This window comes from Pongo pygmaeus, chromosome 3, assembly GCF_028885625.2.
Source record: "Pongo pygmaeus isolate AG05252 chromosome 3, NHGRI_mPonPyg2-v2.0_pri, whole genome shotgun sequence".
Taxonomy (NCBI): Eukaryota; Metazoa; Chordata; class Mammalia; order Primates; family Hominidae; genus Pongo; species Pongo pygmaeus.
The window spans coordinates 153,493,578-153,511,811 of NC_072376.2; the positions used below are offsets into that span (position 1 = coordinate 153,493,578).

The 18,234-nt window shown below is 40.3% G+C and overlaps 1 protein-coding gene across 7 annotated transcripts in view; it reads right to left on the bottom strand.

The window, feature by feature from the left end:
- MGAT4D (MGAT4 family member D) overlaps positions 1-17,845 on the bottom strand; it is a 56,230-nt gene extending 38,385 nt beyond the window's left edge. For 6 of the 7 annotated variants that reach the window (XM_054484324.2, XM_054484322.2, XM_054484321.2 and 3 more), the window contains exons 1-2: positions 16,689-17,845; positions 2,035-2,193 (exon numbers count right to left, since the gene is read on the bottom strand). In XM_054484324.2, the coding sequence (XP_054340299.1) occupies positions 2,035-2,193; positions 16,689-16,782 (253 nt within the window). In that variant the 5' untranslated portion in view covers positions 16,783-17,845. The remainder of the gene's footprint in view (positions 1-2,034; positions 2,194-16,688) is intronic. The other variant, XM_054484323.2, reaches the window with a different exon arrangement.
- Positions 17,846-18,234: the final 389 nt, after the last annotated feature.

Genomic DNA, 18,234 nt, shown 5'->3' on the forward strand with positions numbered 1-18,234 from the left:
AAAACTGAACATTGACTTGTTTTTCGTGCTGTTTATAAAAATGAGCTAAAAATGTTCATAGACATAAATGTAAAACATAAACCTATGAATTTTTTTAAAAACAAAAAAGAAAACCTTCATGACCCTGAGATAGGTAAAGAGATCTTAGATACAATATAACAATACAAAGAACAAAACAATACATAAAAGAAAAATTCACAAATTGGACTTCATCAAAAATTAAAAATGCTTGCCTCCTGAAAGCATCAGAAAGAGAATGAAAGAGTGTCACCAACTGGAAGAAAGTATTTCCAAATCACATATCCATCTGATATGTATCCAGGATAATGTGTAGAACTCTCTCAAAACTCAAGGAGAAAACAAAATCACCCAGTTAAAGAAACTGGCAAAACAGGAGTTTGAGAACAGCATGAGCAACATAGCAAGACCCTCATCTCTAAACACACACACACACACACACACACACACACACACACGCGCAGCAGGGCATAGTGGCATGTGCCTGGAGTCCCAGCTGCTCAGGAAGCTGAGGTGGGAGGATCCCTTGAGCTCAGGAGGTGGAGGCTGTAGTGAGCCATGATTGTGCCATTGCATTCCCCGTTTGAACAGACATTTCACCAAAGAAGATATCTGGATGGCAAATAGTAAAAATGTTCAACATCATTAGTTTCTGGGAAATACAACATAAAGCTGTGAGATATCATGACATTAGAATGGCTATAATAGGACAGGCATGGTCCCGTAATTCCAGCACTTTGGAAGGCTGAGGTGGGAGGCTTGCTTGAGGCCAGGAGTCCAAGATCAGCCTGGGTAACATAGAGAGACCCCATCTCTACAAAAAATAAAATTAGCCAGGTGTGGTAACACATGACTGTAGTCCCAGCTACTTGGGAGACTGAGATAGGAGGATTGCTTGGGCCCAGGAGGTGGAGGCTGCAGTGAGCCAGATTGCACCATTGCCCTCTAGCTTGGGCAACAGAGCAAGAGCCTGTTTAAAAAAAAAAATGGCTATAATAAACTGGAGTGACTAAACTATCATACACTGCTGGAGGGAGTGAAAAATGGTACAGCCACTCTGGAAAACAGTATGGCAGTTTCTTATAATGTTAAACATATACTTACCTATGCCCTGTCAATCCTACTTCTACATATGAATTCTAAAAAAATTAAAACTTCTCTTCATACCAAACACATGTACATGAATGCTTATAGTAACATCTATTTGTAATTGCCCAAACCTGAAAACAACCCAAATGCCTTTCAATTGGTGAGAGGATAAACAATATGTCCATTGAACATCGATACAATGAAATGCTACTCAGCACTATAAACAGAACAATTGGTGACCCAACAATTTGGGTAAATCTGTGCTAAGTGATAGAAGCAAGTTTCAAAGGGTTACACATTGTTTGATTGCATTTGCATGGCTTCTGGAAAAGGCAAAGCAATAAGAACAGAGATCTGATCAGTGGTTGCCAGGGATTAAGAGTAGGGGGAGGATTGGAGTACAAACGGGATGCACAAGGCAGGACTTTTTGTCCTGGAGAAATGGAAAGCCACTGAAGGTTTATATGAGAAAAATTAGCTGTATGTTACTAGTCACTCAGGTAAAGCAGGAAGGTTGCCTGACTAATATAGCAGAAATGATGATGGAAAATGTGGACAGATTTTTGAGATATATAGAATGGTGAATCAACCAGGATTGCTTATTACTGACATGGAAGTATGCAAGAGGCAGAGGGAGGGGTCAGAGGTGATCCTCAGGTTTCTGGTTGCATCTATTGAATGGATCATGGATGGTGGTGCAATTCACAGAGCCAGAAAGCACAGGAACACTACTTTCGAGGTCAAGATGAGAGGAAGTAGGTCAGTGATATCTCTTACCTGATTTTTGCACGTCTCACAATAAAAGAACCAGTACTGATAAGTTTATAGAGAGAAGATGCCCTAAAATCATAAGACATTGAATCTACATTTCCAAAAACAAAACAAAACAAATAAACAACAATATACAAAAACAAAATCAACACAAACCTAAGTTTCCTGACAAATTTTCTTTCTTTGTAATTTCATACTTCATTCGATTCAAAACTTTCATCATCTCTTGGCTATTTTTTTCAGTTTTGTTTCTTAAGTGTAGCATATTTTCTTTAAACTCCAAAATATGGTTTCTACAATTAATTAATCGATTATCTGCAATGAAAACACATGTATATATTTGTACATGTAGCAATGGTGTCACACAATTTTCTATAATAGGTAAGAATGTAAAATATGTTTCAATATAGTTATATATAGTACTATATATGTATTATATGTGTATATATACAGTACTATATACATATAGTATATACCATATGTGTAAATACATGCATAGGTACAAATATAAAAGACTGGAAAGAAAGAACAAAATGTTAAATATAGTGATATGAGGAAAGTGGGATTATAAATGATTTTTTCCTTTATTACTCTGTGCTCTTGTTTTACAAATTTTCCATGGTGTGCCTGTATCAGATTTGTATTAGAGTGTAATCCCATTAACCCCCCAAAAACACATCTAAGGAATTATCTGAAGAAAATTATGAGGAATATGTACACAGATTTGGACTAAGGATATTTAACATAGGCCATAGTATTTAGCATTATTTTTAAAAATTGGAAATGACCAAAGTGCCCAACAGTAGGACATTTGCTAAATAAATTACAGAATATTCTTTTAAGAGTTCTGATGGCTCTGATGTCAAATCATGTATAATACACTTAATATTTGTGTTATCTGGGGAAAATTGCTTAATTTTTGTTTGCCTCTGCTCCTTCTGGTGTAAATGCATACATAAAAATCCCTGCCTCAGAGCTGTTATGAAGACGTAATGACGATGCACATAAACTAAAGTTTCAGGATACAAAATCAACAGTAGAGTTTCTATCCACTAACAACAAACTATCCAGAAAAGAAATCAGTCAAACCACCCCATTTACAATGGCAACAATAAAATACTTAGGAATAAATTTAACCAAGGAGGTGAAAGAACAGTACACTGAAAACTATATAATCTGGGTGAAAGAAATTGAAGACACAAATAAATGGAAAGATATCACATGTTCATGGATTAGAAGAATATTGTTAAAATGTCTATACTACACAAAGCAATCTACAGATTCAATGCAATCCTTTAAAAAATTCCAATTACATTTTTCACAGAAACAGAAAAAGAAACCCTGCAATTCATATGAAACCACAAAAGACCCCAAAAAGCCAAAGCAATCTTGAATGACAGAACAAAGCTGGAGACATCACACTACCTGACTTCAAAATATATTGCAAAGCTATGGTAATCAAAACAGCATGGTACTGGCATAATAACAGACATATAGACCAATGGAACAAAATAGGGAACCCAGAAATTCACGCATTTACAGTAACTTGATCTTTGACAAAGTTGCCAAGAACACACAATAGGGAAAGAACAGTGTCTTCAATAAAAAGGTGTTGGGAAAACTAGATATCCACATGCAGAAGAATAAAATTAGATCTTTATTTCAACTCACATACAAAATCAACTAAAAATGGATGAAAGACTTAAGTGTAAGACCTGAAACTGTAAGATTACTAGAAGAAAACATTAGGAAAAAGCTTATTGACCTGGTCTGAGCAATGATTTTTCAGATATGACTCCAAAATCACAGATAACAAAAGACAAAATAAATGAATGCGATTACATCAAGTTAAACAAACTTATGCACAGCAAAGTAAACAATTAACAGAGTGAAGAGACAACATGGATTGAAAATATTTCAACCCAAGAGACAATCTATGGGTTGAAATTTGTCCAGTGGGAGAAAAGATTTGCAAACCATACATCTGATAAGAGGTTAATATCTAAAATATATAAGAAACTCAATAGCAAAAAAAGTAAAAAATCGGCAAAAGATTCAAATAGATATTTGTCAAAACAAGACATGCATATGGCCAAGTATATAAAAAAGTGCTTGATACCACTAATCATCAGCAAAATGCAAATTAAAACAAGGTACCACCTCACACCTGTTAGAATGGCTATTATCAGAGACAAAAGGTGAGAATATGGAGAGAAAGAAACTCTTGCACACTGTTGGCAGGAATATAAATTAATGTAGCCATTATGGAACACAGTATGGCGGCTCCTTAAAAAATTAAAAATAGAACTACATAATGCAGCAGTCCCACTGTTGGTTATGTATTCAAAGGAAATAAAGTGAGTATGTTGGATGGATGCTATGGCTTACACCTGTAAACCCAGCACTTTAGGGGGTCAAGGTGAGAGGATTGCTTGAGCTCAGGAGATCAAGGCCACAGTGGAGCCATGATGGCACTGCTGCACTCCAGCCTGAGCAACAGAGCAAGACCCTGTCTCAAAAAAATAAAAGCAATGATAATACATTTGGGTTGAAACATTTACTATTTTTTCACTCATCTGTTTTGTCTGAACAAGAGCACACAAGTGGATAGCCTGTGGCAAAAATTGGATAATTCCTCTCCCCTGCTCAAAACCCTCCAAAATATTTCTCATCACACTTACAAAAATAACCAAAGTCCTTACCATGACCCACAAAACCCTGTGTGATCAGTCCTTGAGTTCCTCCCTGGTCTCATTTCCTACCCTTCCTGCCTCACTCTGAGGGAGCCCAGCATCACCCACACTGGCCTCCTTGCTGTTCCTCACACGAGCCAAACACTCTCCCACCTTAGGGCTTTGGCTTTTGCAATGTTCTCAGCACTGAATGCTCTTCCCTCATATCCTTTCATTGTTTTATCACATATCCTGTTGTGGCAGGAGGTCCCTAATTTCATTCAGTTTTCTGCTAAGACATTACCACCTCAGGGAAGCCTACCCTGCCATCCTTTGTAAGATAGCACACCCCTGTCTTTCCCTTATTATTTTTTTATTATACTTTGAGTCCTGGGGTACATGTGCAGAATGTGCAGGTTTGTTACATAGGTATACATGTGCTGCACACATCAACCCGTGCATCTACATTAGGTATTTCTCCTAATGCTATCCCTCCCCTAGCCACCCACCCCCAAACAGGCCCCAGTGTGTGACGTTCCCCTCCCTGTGTCCATGTGTTCTCATTGTTCAAATAGCTTATCACCACCTGACTTCATATTATGTATTGACTGCTTTCATGTTTCACTCCAGAGATTTCTAGAATGAGAGCAGCAGGAACTTTTTACTACTAAATTCCAACTATCTGAAACAGTGATTTGCATACAGCTCTTATACAAATATATGCTCAATGAATAAATAAATTAATGAAATGAATGGACATGTCAGTATAAGAACTAATTTTAGTGATTCTTAAACTGAATCATGCTTTAATCAAAAGAACTGCACCTATCCAGATAAGCCTTAAATATTCATATTGTAGATACTATTTGAAGATGCTTACAAACCTTAGAGGGGGATGTAGTTTAAGCCCATGATATTAGGGTTTCCCAGGTAATGTTCTCTTTGCAAAATGGATTGTGTGTTCTGAGTTAATATGTCATAGGTGATGCAACCTATGTGGGTTTCTACATTGCAGGTCAGTCCCTAGGGATCAATTTGGTAAACATGAAAAGAAAGAGTTTTCTCAAGAGGAAGCAGTATTTACAGCAACAATCATAAAGAAATGTTAAAGGACATAATCTCTAATCTTAGATCTGCTTCTTGTACATTTTTCCCTGGTAATTCATTCATCAATATTCTATTTAAAATATTGAAATTACTTGCATATTTACCCAGGTATTTAGTGAGGATGAAATGTTATAACACTATTTTGCAAAGGTTTGAAATAAACAATAATTAGATGCTTTGAGTCAACTGGGCATCTCTGCAGTGAAATTGTGAAAACAAACACCAGTTCAAGTGTGCAATGGGTGAATGTGACTTCTGCACATTAAAAATAGGTTCCAGGCTAGATCCTAAGTGCCACTGATTTGTGCCTCTCACAGCAAGACTCCAAGGCATTGTGTTCCAGTAGAAATAAAATGCAAGCCACATCTGTAATATAAAATTTTCTAGTAGTCACATTTTAAAAAGTGAAAAGAAACAAATGAAACAAGTGAAAGTAATTTTAAACAATATATTTTATTTAATACAATATATCCATAATGTTTCAACATAAAAGTAAACAATGGGCTATTTTACATTTTTGTACTAAATATTCTAAATCCTGCGTGTATTTTACACTCACAGTACATCTCAATTCAGATGCTAAATTTTAATAATTACAGTGAAATGTAATCCTACCAAAACAGTACAGTTTTGCTTAATGGAGAAATATTTTTCACAATTTCAGTTACTAAATGTAGACTCAAACTAGTTAAAATAAAATAAAAAATGCAGTTTCTCAGTTGCACTCACTAGCTGCATTTCAAGTGCTTCAAAGCCACCTGACTACCACACTGGATGGCATAAGTCTCCGGCATCAGCTATGAGCTTGTTAGAAATGCAGTACCTCAGGCCTCACCCCAGACCTCAGATGCAGACAATCAGATTGTGCATTTTAATAAGATTCCCAGTTGACTGCTATGCACATTAAAATTTGAGAAGGGCTGTGAGAGACCACTCTCATGGTTTTCTCTTTATCATCATTGATACTAGCATAGTTCAAGCTTTATTGCCTTTAGCTGCACTATTATAATTGCCTCTTAATTGGTCTCTCACCTCCAATCCCTGATTAATCTTCTGGAAACACTGCTCAAAGATTATAAATAGTTCCCTGAGTGCTTACTTGCCCTGCTCTACCAGGTCCTATACAACATGGCCATGAACGTGACTTGACCTCACTTCATTCACTAAACACCTCCAGTAGCAAGAAGCATGCTGAGATTTCTATTCTTCCTTTAAATACTTGCCATGTGCCATGTATGTGCTAGGTAAATAAACATGAATAAAATCTGATTCCTGCTCTAAATTAAATTGATATGAATAAAATCTGGCTCCTGACAATCAGACTGCAAGGAATGTGGGAATGATGCATATATTTAAACTTTACTAATTATAATATACTGTTAAAATGGAATTATCCTCAAAGTGCCACAGGCACAGGAAAGCAGGAATGATTAATTCTTAAGGAGAACTGAGGAGTAGGAGAGGTGGAGAAGGTTTCAGAGAAGAAGGAAGACTTGAGAACTTGTATGTACAGAAGCTTGCCTACAGCAGAAAGAAGGGAAGGGCATTCCAGCCTCAGAAAACAACACCCTAAGTGCATAGACTGTGAAATGGTATGGTATGTGATATAGTTTGAATATCTATCCCCACCAAATCTCATGCTGAATTGTAATCACCAATGTGGGAGGCATTTGAGTCATGGGGGAAGATGATCCCTCATGGCTTGGTGCTATCCTCATGATAGTGAGTTCTCTTGGGATCTGGTTAAGTGTGTGGCACCTCCCTGCCACTCTCTCTCACTCCTGCTTTTGCCATGTGACATGCCTGCCTGCTCCGGCCTAGCCTTCTGCTATGAGTAAAAGCTCCCTGAGACCTTCCTAGAAGCCGAGCATATGTCAGCACCATGTCTGTAGGGCCTGCAGAACTGGGAGCCAATTAAACCTCTTTTCTTTATACATTACCCAGTCTCAGATATTTCTTTATAGCAATGCAAGAATGGCCTACTACAGTTTATCATGCGGAACATATGTAAGTCACTCAGGGGGCAAATAGAAGGGCAAAAGGTATAATGTTAAAGCATTGGCAGGTCACTTTAAATTTATTATTAGTTTACTTGTACCCAATGTGTTTCCAAATAAAGAATATCTAAGGCAATTACTAGAAGATGAAACTAAAAACATAAAGTACATTTCAGATTACTCCCCCCATGTATGCTTTGCAATAATCAAATCAAACTACGTACTAAGCCCTTTAAATTCCCTGTGAGTGGCCCCTCTATGCATTAGGCTTTATTGCAGAATATATTAGACATTACAAAGCGTATATAAGACAGTTTAAAGGATAATAATAAAAATGAACATCCATGAACCCATCACAAACTACCTCAGCCTTAGATATTCTAGTTGTTTCCTTCCCAGATCCAATTCCCCTTCCTCCCTACCCCCAGATAAGCAGAATCCTGAATTTTGTATTAATCATTTATTGCTTTCCTTTATAGTTTTACTATTTTTGCAAGCTGACTTACACTTGGTTTTATACATTAATAAATAAAACTCTGTACTTGCTTCTTTAGCTCAATTTATGCTTTTGAGATTTATTTATATTGACGAATCAAGCTGTAGTTTATTCATTTTTACTGATGCAAAATGTTCCAATGTACTGAATATACCACAACATGTTTGTCTCTTCTATTGTCGGTAACAATTATAAGAAACACTACCAAGAATATTCTGGTACATGTCTCTTAGTAAACATGTTCAAGAGCTTCCCTAGCATATATCTGGTGGTAGAGATGTTATTTAAAATATTTAACAACATGTATGATATAAGTACTGATCAGTGAAAACATATGTTGGCCATAAACCATTGATAAGGCTGTACACTCATTTCAACCCTACTAGTAGTGGAATTCCTAAGACATAGGAAAGGCATACGTTTCATAACAGAAGAGACTGAATGTGTAGTCCTCCAAGGGAAGTTTGAATTCTCAAAGCTCCACATTCTCACTAAATGTCCAATTTCCTAATTTAAGGAACAGAATAGCATGAACTGGTAACTCATGGTTTAAACTTGCATTTTCTCGATTGCTAGTGGTTTTTCTATGTTTATTCAACATTTATGTTGCACTTTGTTTTAGAGTCTTCTTTGCTGATATTGATATAACCACAAGACCAGCCCAAACCGGACCTACTTTGTTGAAAGGTGTCCAGTTACCTTGTAGGTGTAGCAGAGCCCCAAACTGCAATTCATATAGCCTGGGCAAGTGCAATAGCAAAAACTTTGACCTCTAACCACACCCAGAACCAATGAATCCTCCCTCTGAATCAAGAAGCCTGGGACGTGACCAGAACCTGAACGCTGGAACTCTTTCATATGCGATGGATCTGTTGGCCCAGAAGATCTGGAGCTAAAGTTTGCCTCAACATACCTTACCATCAATGGCCAGACTGGAAGCCCTCCAATTAGACCCTGCCAAGCCAACGTTCCTAAATCTTTTCCCGTGTCCTATGATCCCTTAAAACTTGGCCCAGACCCAATAAGAGACAAAGATTTGAGACTGAGTCTGATCTCCTTGCTGGCTGGTTTTGCAAAAAAAAATTTCTTTTCTCAAAAGCCAGTGTTAAAGTTACTGGCTTCTGTATACATTGGGCCATGAGCCCATTTGCTTGATAACATAATACAGCTACATCAACTTTATTTTGGTTTGGGTTTGTGGGTATTTTTCCATCCCTTTTCTTCCAAAATTTCTGTCTTTAAAATTCAAATATGTCTCTTTTAGTAATCATCAAGTTGAATTTTGTCGTATATCCAATCAGGAAATATTTTAATTTCTTTTTTTGGGACACTTAATGCAATTAGTGATATAGTTATGCTATTTTACTGTTATTTTAGTGGTTCAACTAGATATTTCAACATGAATCCTCGACTTAATAGTCAAATACCAATTCTTACATTCTCACTTCTCAATAGTTCTACAATAGTTGTAGTAAAATTTAACTCCATTTCCCTCTCTTACCTTTTCTTGTAATTGCTGGCATTCATTGTTGTTGTACATGTATTTTAAATTCCACAGGACATTTCAATTATTCTCTTGAATAACCCACATTTGGACCTTGGATTCTGCTTACTTACAGCTGCGTCTGAGAGCTCCTCTTCTGCCCCATGGATGGTAATAACAATCTATTTTGTTGGCATATTCCCACAAGGTCATACACATTGGCGAAACACTCCCCCAACTGGATTGAGATGAGGGTGTTTTCCCTCCATCAAGGGAAGAGAGATCCCCAAGAAATAAAGTTAGGTGCTCCAGAATGAGCCCTCTCCTCACCAATTCAGGGGCTGAGGAACATTTTTACCCCGAAAATTGTTAGACCTACCAAAATTCTGCTGCCAGATGAAAAGGGGCAGGAGAAAGGGAGAGATCCTGCTAAGCCAAGAAGGGGAACATATGAAGTAGCCTGCAGGCATGCAGCTTGAAGCGGCAAAGACATAGGAGTCGGCTGTGGCTCAAGTGAATATTGCAGGTCATCTTCAAGAAGGTCATCTGCCAGGCAGAAGATTCCCAGCAACAAGGGGCTCTGGCAAAGGCAGAGGTAGAGAGGAAGAATTCAAGCAGGAGATGGATATCCCTTAAGGGAATAGAGAGTGGAGACACCACAGCAGGCCCTCAGAAGCAGCCACAAACTACCCCTACAAGGGCAGTAGATGTCTGCCACATCCAAGTGTCTTCCAGAGAAATTGAAACCACCAGGCTGCTGTCATGGAAGAAAACCTCTGTCCCTCCAGCTCTTTCCCACCATAGTACCACAAGGGAAGCACAAGAAAGAAGGAGGCGGGTGCAGCAGACTGTTTCTCCAAAGATAGCCTCCAGGTCAAATGGTGTTGTGCACTTTGACCTTCCCAGTCAGTCATCAAGAAGTCAATTTCTCTACCTCCTTGAATCTGGGTTCACCCTATGACTGCTTTCACTATAGTAATATATAGCAAAAGTAATGCAGTACTAGTTTGGGGTATAGCCTTTAACTGGCTTGGTAGTTTCCACTTCCTGCCTTTTAAAAGGTAGTTGCCTTGTGGGGGGGAAAATGTATAATATTGCTAAGACCACAATGTTGTGAGAAACAAACACAAGCCACGAGGAGAGGCTTTGGAGGTTGCACCACTGTGTGGGGAGAGGAGAGAGAGATGCTGGAGCTGTGAGGGAAAAAGACTTCTTAGTAGTAGAGCCTTCAGCTCCAAATGTCCCAGTTGACACCACCTCAGATTATAGATGAACTGCCCAGTGGAGCCCTTTGTGAATTTCTGTACTAAATCAAGAGTTTAAAAAAAGTGATTGTTCAAGATCAGGAGATTGAGACCAGCCTGGCCAACATGGTGAAACCTGTCTCTGTGAAAAATAGAAACATTAGCTGGGAGTGGTGGCACGCGCCTGTAGTCCCAGCTACTCAGGAGGCTGAGGCAGGAGAATTGCTTGAACCCGGGAGGCGGAGGTTACAGTGAGCCGAGATTGTGCCACTGCCCTCTAGCCTGGATGACAGAGCAAGACTCTGTCTCAAAAAAAAAAAAAAAAAGATTGTTTTAAGCCACTAGTGTTTGTGGAATTTTTGCCATTTTCTCATTTGCCATTCCATTTTCCTTGAACCACAAGTCTTGCCTGTCCAGCATGGAAAGGAAAAGAAAGTTTCAAGTTGACTAGGAGATTAAAGTTTTAAAAATAATGAAACAGGGTCTTTAAAAACAGGAATGAGACTGAATAACCGAAAGTGACCAAAAAAGACACAGAATAAGTCTTCATTGTCTCTCTAAACATCTAAGCAGGAAGGGGGCTCAATAGAACACATATGAGGAGTTACTGGAAAAATAAAAAGTCATTTGTGTTTATATCCCAAGTTGAACTTTTTCAAAAATACATTCTTATTGTTTTTACATCTTTAAGTGAATGGGGTACTATATGTCTATCATTTCCATTTTCTTGCTTCCTTATTCCCACTATACAAATTCTTTTTATTGATTAAAAAGTTATATATGCAAAAGAAGACATGTAATACATAGGTAAGTTCTGCAACATAATGTAAAATTAATAGCTCATCACTCAAGCTAATAACTGAAAGTTACCCGATGCCTCTGCTTCCATCTCTGATTCCTCTCCCACCCCATCGCATGATGATACTACAGTACTCTCCCAAACTGTATCTGTTTATTGTTCCTTTACTTTTTTTTTTTTTTTTTCTGAGACGGAGTCTCACTCTGTCGCCCAGGCTGGAGTGCAGTGGCGCGATCTCGGCTTACTGCAAGCTCTGCCTCCAGGGTTCACACCATTCTCCTGCCTCAGCGTCCCCAGTAGTTGGGACTACAGGCGCCCGCCACCACGCCCGGCTAATTTTTTGTATTTTTAGTAGAGATGGGGTTTCACTGTGTTAGCTAGGATGGTCTCGATCTCCTGACCTCGTGATCTGCCCACCTCGGCCTCCCAAAGTGCTAGGATTACAGGCATGAGCCACTGCGCCTGGCCTGTTCCTTTACTTTTTAAAATGTAATTTTATCACACTTATGGATGTCCCTATATAAGATGCTGTTTAGTTTTCTTTGTTCCAAGACTTTCTAAAAATTGTGTCTGTTGACACTCTGTCTTTATAGGCCCCTCTAAATTTCCTTTGTATGATCAAACTGGAAACCTGTTGCTTGTCCCAGATTTCCTTGCAAGTGGTATTCTCATTATATTTTGCCAATGGGAGGCAGTTGTGCTAAATTAGAGGGTGTATGAAAGGAGGTAGTATTTCTCCTTTTGGTGATTCTTCCACCAAACTGCCAGCCTTTGCTGGGGTGTCAGACATTGAGGCAGTGGCCAGAGGCAAGAGTAGTAGCAGGCCAGCCACAGGGCCAGGATCGTCAATGGAAGTGGCAGACAAGTGTTGGCTTTTCCAAGGGAGGTAGCTAGCAGATGACTAGGGGCTCCTGGAGTGGTTGCATTACCCAAGAAACACTCTCAAAGAAGAAAATCTGGAATTGGTTACCTGATGTGCTTGGGCTTAAATGCAATGACAACCCACCACACTGACCATGGAAAATAGGATACTAGAATTCCATGACAGGCACTGGCAAAACAGTTACCTTAATTATCATCTCCAGGTGACCGGGATGAAGTACCTACTCAAACTGAGACCCTGGAGATCAAGGGCCTGCTGCATTCACCAAGAATGTGGGAATGATAACTTCAAAGATTGTGAGTGAGATGGCTTTTCATTACTAGAGAATGTTCTCTCAGCATTATTTGACACTATTGCACTCTCCTGTTTGAAATATCTTCTTGGTTTAGCTCTTTCAGTTTTCTAGCTTTTCCTCTACTTTGAAATACTGAAATTCCCCAAGACTTACTCCTTTTGTTCACTCCCTAGGTGATCTCATCACATTTCATGGCTTTATATGCTAACAGTTCTCAACTTTATACTGCTAATCCTGATGCAGACTGATACATCCAACTGCCTATTCAACACTTTCACTGGGATCTCTAATAAGCACTTCATACATAAGAGAAATAGTGACCTTACGCGCAAACCTGCTCCTACCCCAGCCTTTGCCATTTCAGTAAATGGCAGCTCCATTTCTCTAATTATTTAAGCCACTCATTCTCAACCAGGGATGATTTCTCCCTCAGGAGACGTTTGCCAATGCCTGGAGACACTGTCACAACGGGAGAGGAGGTGTTGCTCCTGGCATCTCCTGGATAGTACCCACGGATGCTGCTAAACATTCTACAACGTATAGGACTGCCCTCTCCCCGCAGAGAATTACCCAACCCAAAATGTCAACAGCGCTAAGATTGAGAAACCCTAGTTTAAGTTAAAAATTCTTGGAGCATCCTTGGAGTAAAGGAAAGCATTCTTTCTTTCGTAGCACACATCCAATAATATTTAAATGTATGTGTGAGATCATGTTACTCTTCTGCACAGAACTCTGATGGCTTCCGATCTTATTCAGAATAAAATGCAGAGTCCTTACTATGGTCCCATGATATAATACTTCTGTCACTCTCCCCCTTGTTCACATTGGCCTCCTGGCTGTTTCTCGAACAAATCAAGGAGATTCCACCGCAGGGCCTTTGTACTTGCGTTTCCCTTTGTCTGAAATACTCTTCCCCCAGATATCCACACATGATGCTTCCTCACTTCATTTGAGAATCTGCTCAAATATAACTTGCTCAGGTAATCCTTCTCTGACAGCCCTTTCCTTTAAAACAGCACTTTCCTTTCCCTAACCCTGCCAACACCTGATATCATATAGTAACTATATCATTTGTTTGTTGTTTACTTCCCCTAAGCAGAATGTAAGCTTCATGAAAGGGAGGGGGTGTCCTTTGATGCTGTTCACTTGGTGCCTACAACGTGAATAGGTAGCTATTAAACTCATTGAGTCTTTCATTATTTCAACCATTCATTTATTCATCCAATATTTAGCACAGTCATTACATGCCATGTAGTTTTCCACATGCTGGGACACAGTAGTGAACACAACAGAACAGGTAAAAACAGGAAATACGTTCTGTCCTCACAGAGCTTGCATATTTGTTGATCAAATTATGAACTGTTAATACTATGAGCTTATAAAAATGAACAAAAAGGTTATATACCCATAAAATTTTGTTAATTTAATTTAATTTATTTTTTAGTTTTTACTTTTTCCAAGATGGAGTCTTGCTCTGTCACCCAGGCTGAAGGGCAGTGGTGCGATCTTGGCTCACTGCAACCTCCGCCTCCTGGGTTCAAGCAATTCTCTTGCCTCAGTCTACTGAGTAGCTTGGATTACAGGTGCGCCACCATGCCCAGCTAACTTTTGTATTTTTAGTAGAGACGAGGTTTCACTATGTTGGCCTGGCTGGTCTCAAACTCCTGACCTTGTGATCCAGCTGCCTCAGTCTCCCAAAGTGTTGGGATTACAGGTGTGAGCCACCCCACCACGCCCAGCAAAATTTAGTTAATTTTAAAGAGGGAGAAAGAATAAAACACTAGGTGGTGGCCATCTTTCTAATAAACGTTCCCAAATTTTCACTGATAGGAATAACAACTATAGGTTAAATTTTTAAGACATTGGGACTATCTCTGGTGCTTTATAAAAATCATTACTTCAGAAACTAAGTGAAGTCTGTGTTTTCTTTTGTTGATGTGAGAACAGCTCATTATAGGATTGATATCCTAATTATTTTAGAGCTAAGTTCCGCAGAAAGGCATACCTAAAAAATGAAAAAATCTGATTTGTCTGTTATTTTAAGAGTGTTTCGTTCTCAAGAACAGTATCTTGCTTCTGAACTTGAACACATGAATGATGACGATATAAATGCTTTGAGGAATCAAACTTCTTTTTCCTTGTCATAACTAGAAAACACACCAAAATGACTGTAAGGATCTCAAGGTCTACAGTTTCATTATAAAATCATTAATGATATTAAAACTTCTGAGGTTAACATTCTAAATTACCTTCCAAAATTACTAGGCTGGGTGCGGTGGCTCACGCCTGTAATCTCAACACTTTGGGAGGCCTAGGTGGGTAGATCACCTGAGGTCAGGAGTTTGTGACCAGCCTGACCAACATGGTGAAACCCTATCTCTACTAAAAATACAAAAATTATCCGGGCGTGGTGTAGCACATGCTACCCAGGAGACTGAGGCACGAGAATTGCTTGAACCTGGGAGGCAGAGGTTGCAGTGCAGCGGCCACTATACTCCAGCCTGGGCAACAACAGCGAAAAAAAATTAAAATTACTTTTTTTGTCTTAAAAAAAATTACTATAAAACTTTACATTTTGCTTTCTAATTACAAGAAATCATTTATTTTTTGTTGTAAGTGTGCTTATTGTTCATTGTGCTAAAATAAATAGACATTTGGATGATGTTCTTTATAGAAAATGAAGAGGAGGGAAACTATGTCAAATGACTATAAAGATTAGTAGAAATATTATAATGCAGATAAATTAATACGCATTCCTAATCTTTGAAACAAGCAGGATATAGAATATTTTGTGTATATGATGATAAAATCTAGTATTAACTGGAGGGCTAAAACATGAAGCCACTCCCAAACTTCAACCTCAGCACTCCTACCAAGATTACCTTGTGTGCACTTAAGTCATACATGTGTAAATAAACGAAAATTTAACTGAAAACAACGTAAGAGCAATCGTGGAAGGCTGGGTTCATAAATTTGCAGGATTCCTAAGTCTTAAATTGAAAAATTTAACTACTTGAATGCTAAAATTTTACACCGCGGACAACTAGGGTTGAAAGATCAAATATAGGATACCTGGTTAAATTTGAAATTAAAATAAAAAAGAAGTAAATATTTTAGAATAATTATGTCCCATGCAATTTTTTATACTAATATATAATTGTTTATCTGAAATTGAAATTAAACTGGGCAACCTGTACCTTTGTTTCCTAAATTGGTACTTCTATGGGCCTGGAGAAATTACATCTTGAGTGTGTGTGGGAGCGGAACACAGGTCCATCGGAGAAGTCCAGGCGCTGGGCCCGCGCTGTAGGTGGTCAGGGACGTCCCTCTCCTTTCTACCACCTCTTTTCAGGTACGCAAAATACACTCCAGGGAGGAGGGAGGCATGAAGCGGGGCCTGGTGATGTAACCCGGACCACGAAGGAGGAAAGATGAGGAAAGATGCTGGCTGTGTAAGGGCAGTTCTTGGGGTCAGACAGCCATAGTTTCGAGAAGGAAGAACAGGAGAGGGGAAAAGCAGTGCACAGACGGGGTCCTTGAACCTTTGAGGAAAAGGGAGCGGCGGGTACCCCGGGCCAGATCCGTTAGCGCGCGTGCAGGTCGGACGCGGCCCTGGAGGAGGAGGTCGGGGCGCAGGTTACAGCCCAGCCGCCGCTGACCAGGGTGGGCGCGGCCTCGGGAAGGCACCGACGCGGGCCTCCCAGTGCCAGCGCGGGCGGCTGCCGCCAGCTTCCCGCATCGCCCCCGCACCCGCCGACCCCGCCCCGCCTGCATTCCTGCAGCCCCGAAGCCCCCGCGGCGGGAAAGGAGGCGGGAGGAGGGCTCGCCGCTTACTGGTTTGAGTTATCCTGTAGATGCAGAAGCAAGAGAAGCTGAACAACGCGACGGCGACCAGGGTGATCAGCAAGTTCACCTGCTTGGTCCTCATGGCGCTGGCCAGGCTGCGGGAGGCCGGCGGGTGGAGGCGGCGGACAGTGCCTGGGACGGGGTTGAGCGCGTAGAGCCCCCTCCCCGCGGTGCCGCTTGGGTCCCCAGCACACCCGCCCTGGGAAGCCGCCTTCCCACAGAATTTCTGCACCTTTTGCTTCCTGCTCTAGGGTTCAGCGCGTGCTATAAACCGCTGGCCAGGGCTACTGGTCGTTAAAAACGGTAAGCTAGGGAAAGCTCCCCATTGCCTGGCACGTGGTGGGTGCGCAATAACTGTTAGGTGACTTTCCTCGAGTAGCTTATCAAACCTTTACCCAAGCTGAGAAACACTAGAGCATCAGTAGGATGAGACTCTCTATGGACTCCTTAATCTCTCCCCTCTAAGCTCTCCTCTCATTGAGGACTCACTGGCAGTCTGGTTATAAACATTCTACTTCAAATCAGCCCTGCACGTTGGAAGGGCTCGCTTCTGTCCCCTTGAGAGGGAAGAAAGATTTGAACATGCCCCAGCCTGAGGATGCCATTATAGCCTGCGTGTTCTCATGTGCTAATGGCTAGGAGCTGTGACTTTCCATTGAGCAGGGACCCAGCCAGATCTCAAAACAAGGAGCCAGGAGAAAGAGACACCTCAACTATGTTCTCCTTCACCCCTTCAGTCTGTTGCCGGTGCTTGCCTTTGGCTGAGCTCTACTGAAAACCAGAAGACAAGAAAGTTCAGCTTGATGTACTGGATGGTCCAAACCTGGCTTCTAGGCTGTGAAGCAGGTTGGAAAAAACGTAGGGAAGATTAGGGTGGGAGAAGGAAGCAATTCAGCATAAAGAGAGATCTCCACACTCAGCATTTCACTGCCTTCTTACTTGAGGTCCAGTTTTTGCATTTTCAGTTGCCTACCCAGCCCTTCAGCTTGAATGTCCTACATCAGATTCAAGATGTCCAAACTTCCTCACCAAGGTATTAATAGCTGTTTTCCCAGAGTCCCTTGATTTTATCAGTGGCATCATAGTTCTTCTTACAATCATTTTGACTCTGGTTCATTGTATCTCATTATTTATAAAATCTTTACTTACCTAAAGGATTGTGTTTCTGTTGCTAGCTACTATCCCCAATACTCAGATGATCACAGTGACATTCAAACTGGTCTCACTGTCTGCAGGATCTACCCTCTGCAATCCACACTTCAATACCAGATACTCTTCCTCGTTCACCACAGTCAGCTGTCACTGTTGTTTACGTAGCTCCACTCCTGAATGAAAATGGACCCACTCAATTGAAGGCCCCTCACTGCTTTCTCATCTCCCAGGGCGCCCTTACATGCCTCTGACACCTGCCAGACTCTTTTTTCAATCCTACTCTGAACATGTCATGTTCACTTCTCTCCTTCTGTGCCTTTTCTCTTTATGTCTGCCCCCTGCCCACAATGTCCAGTGTCCTCTCTGACCATTGAAATTTTTT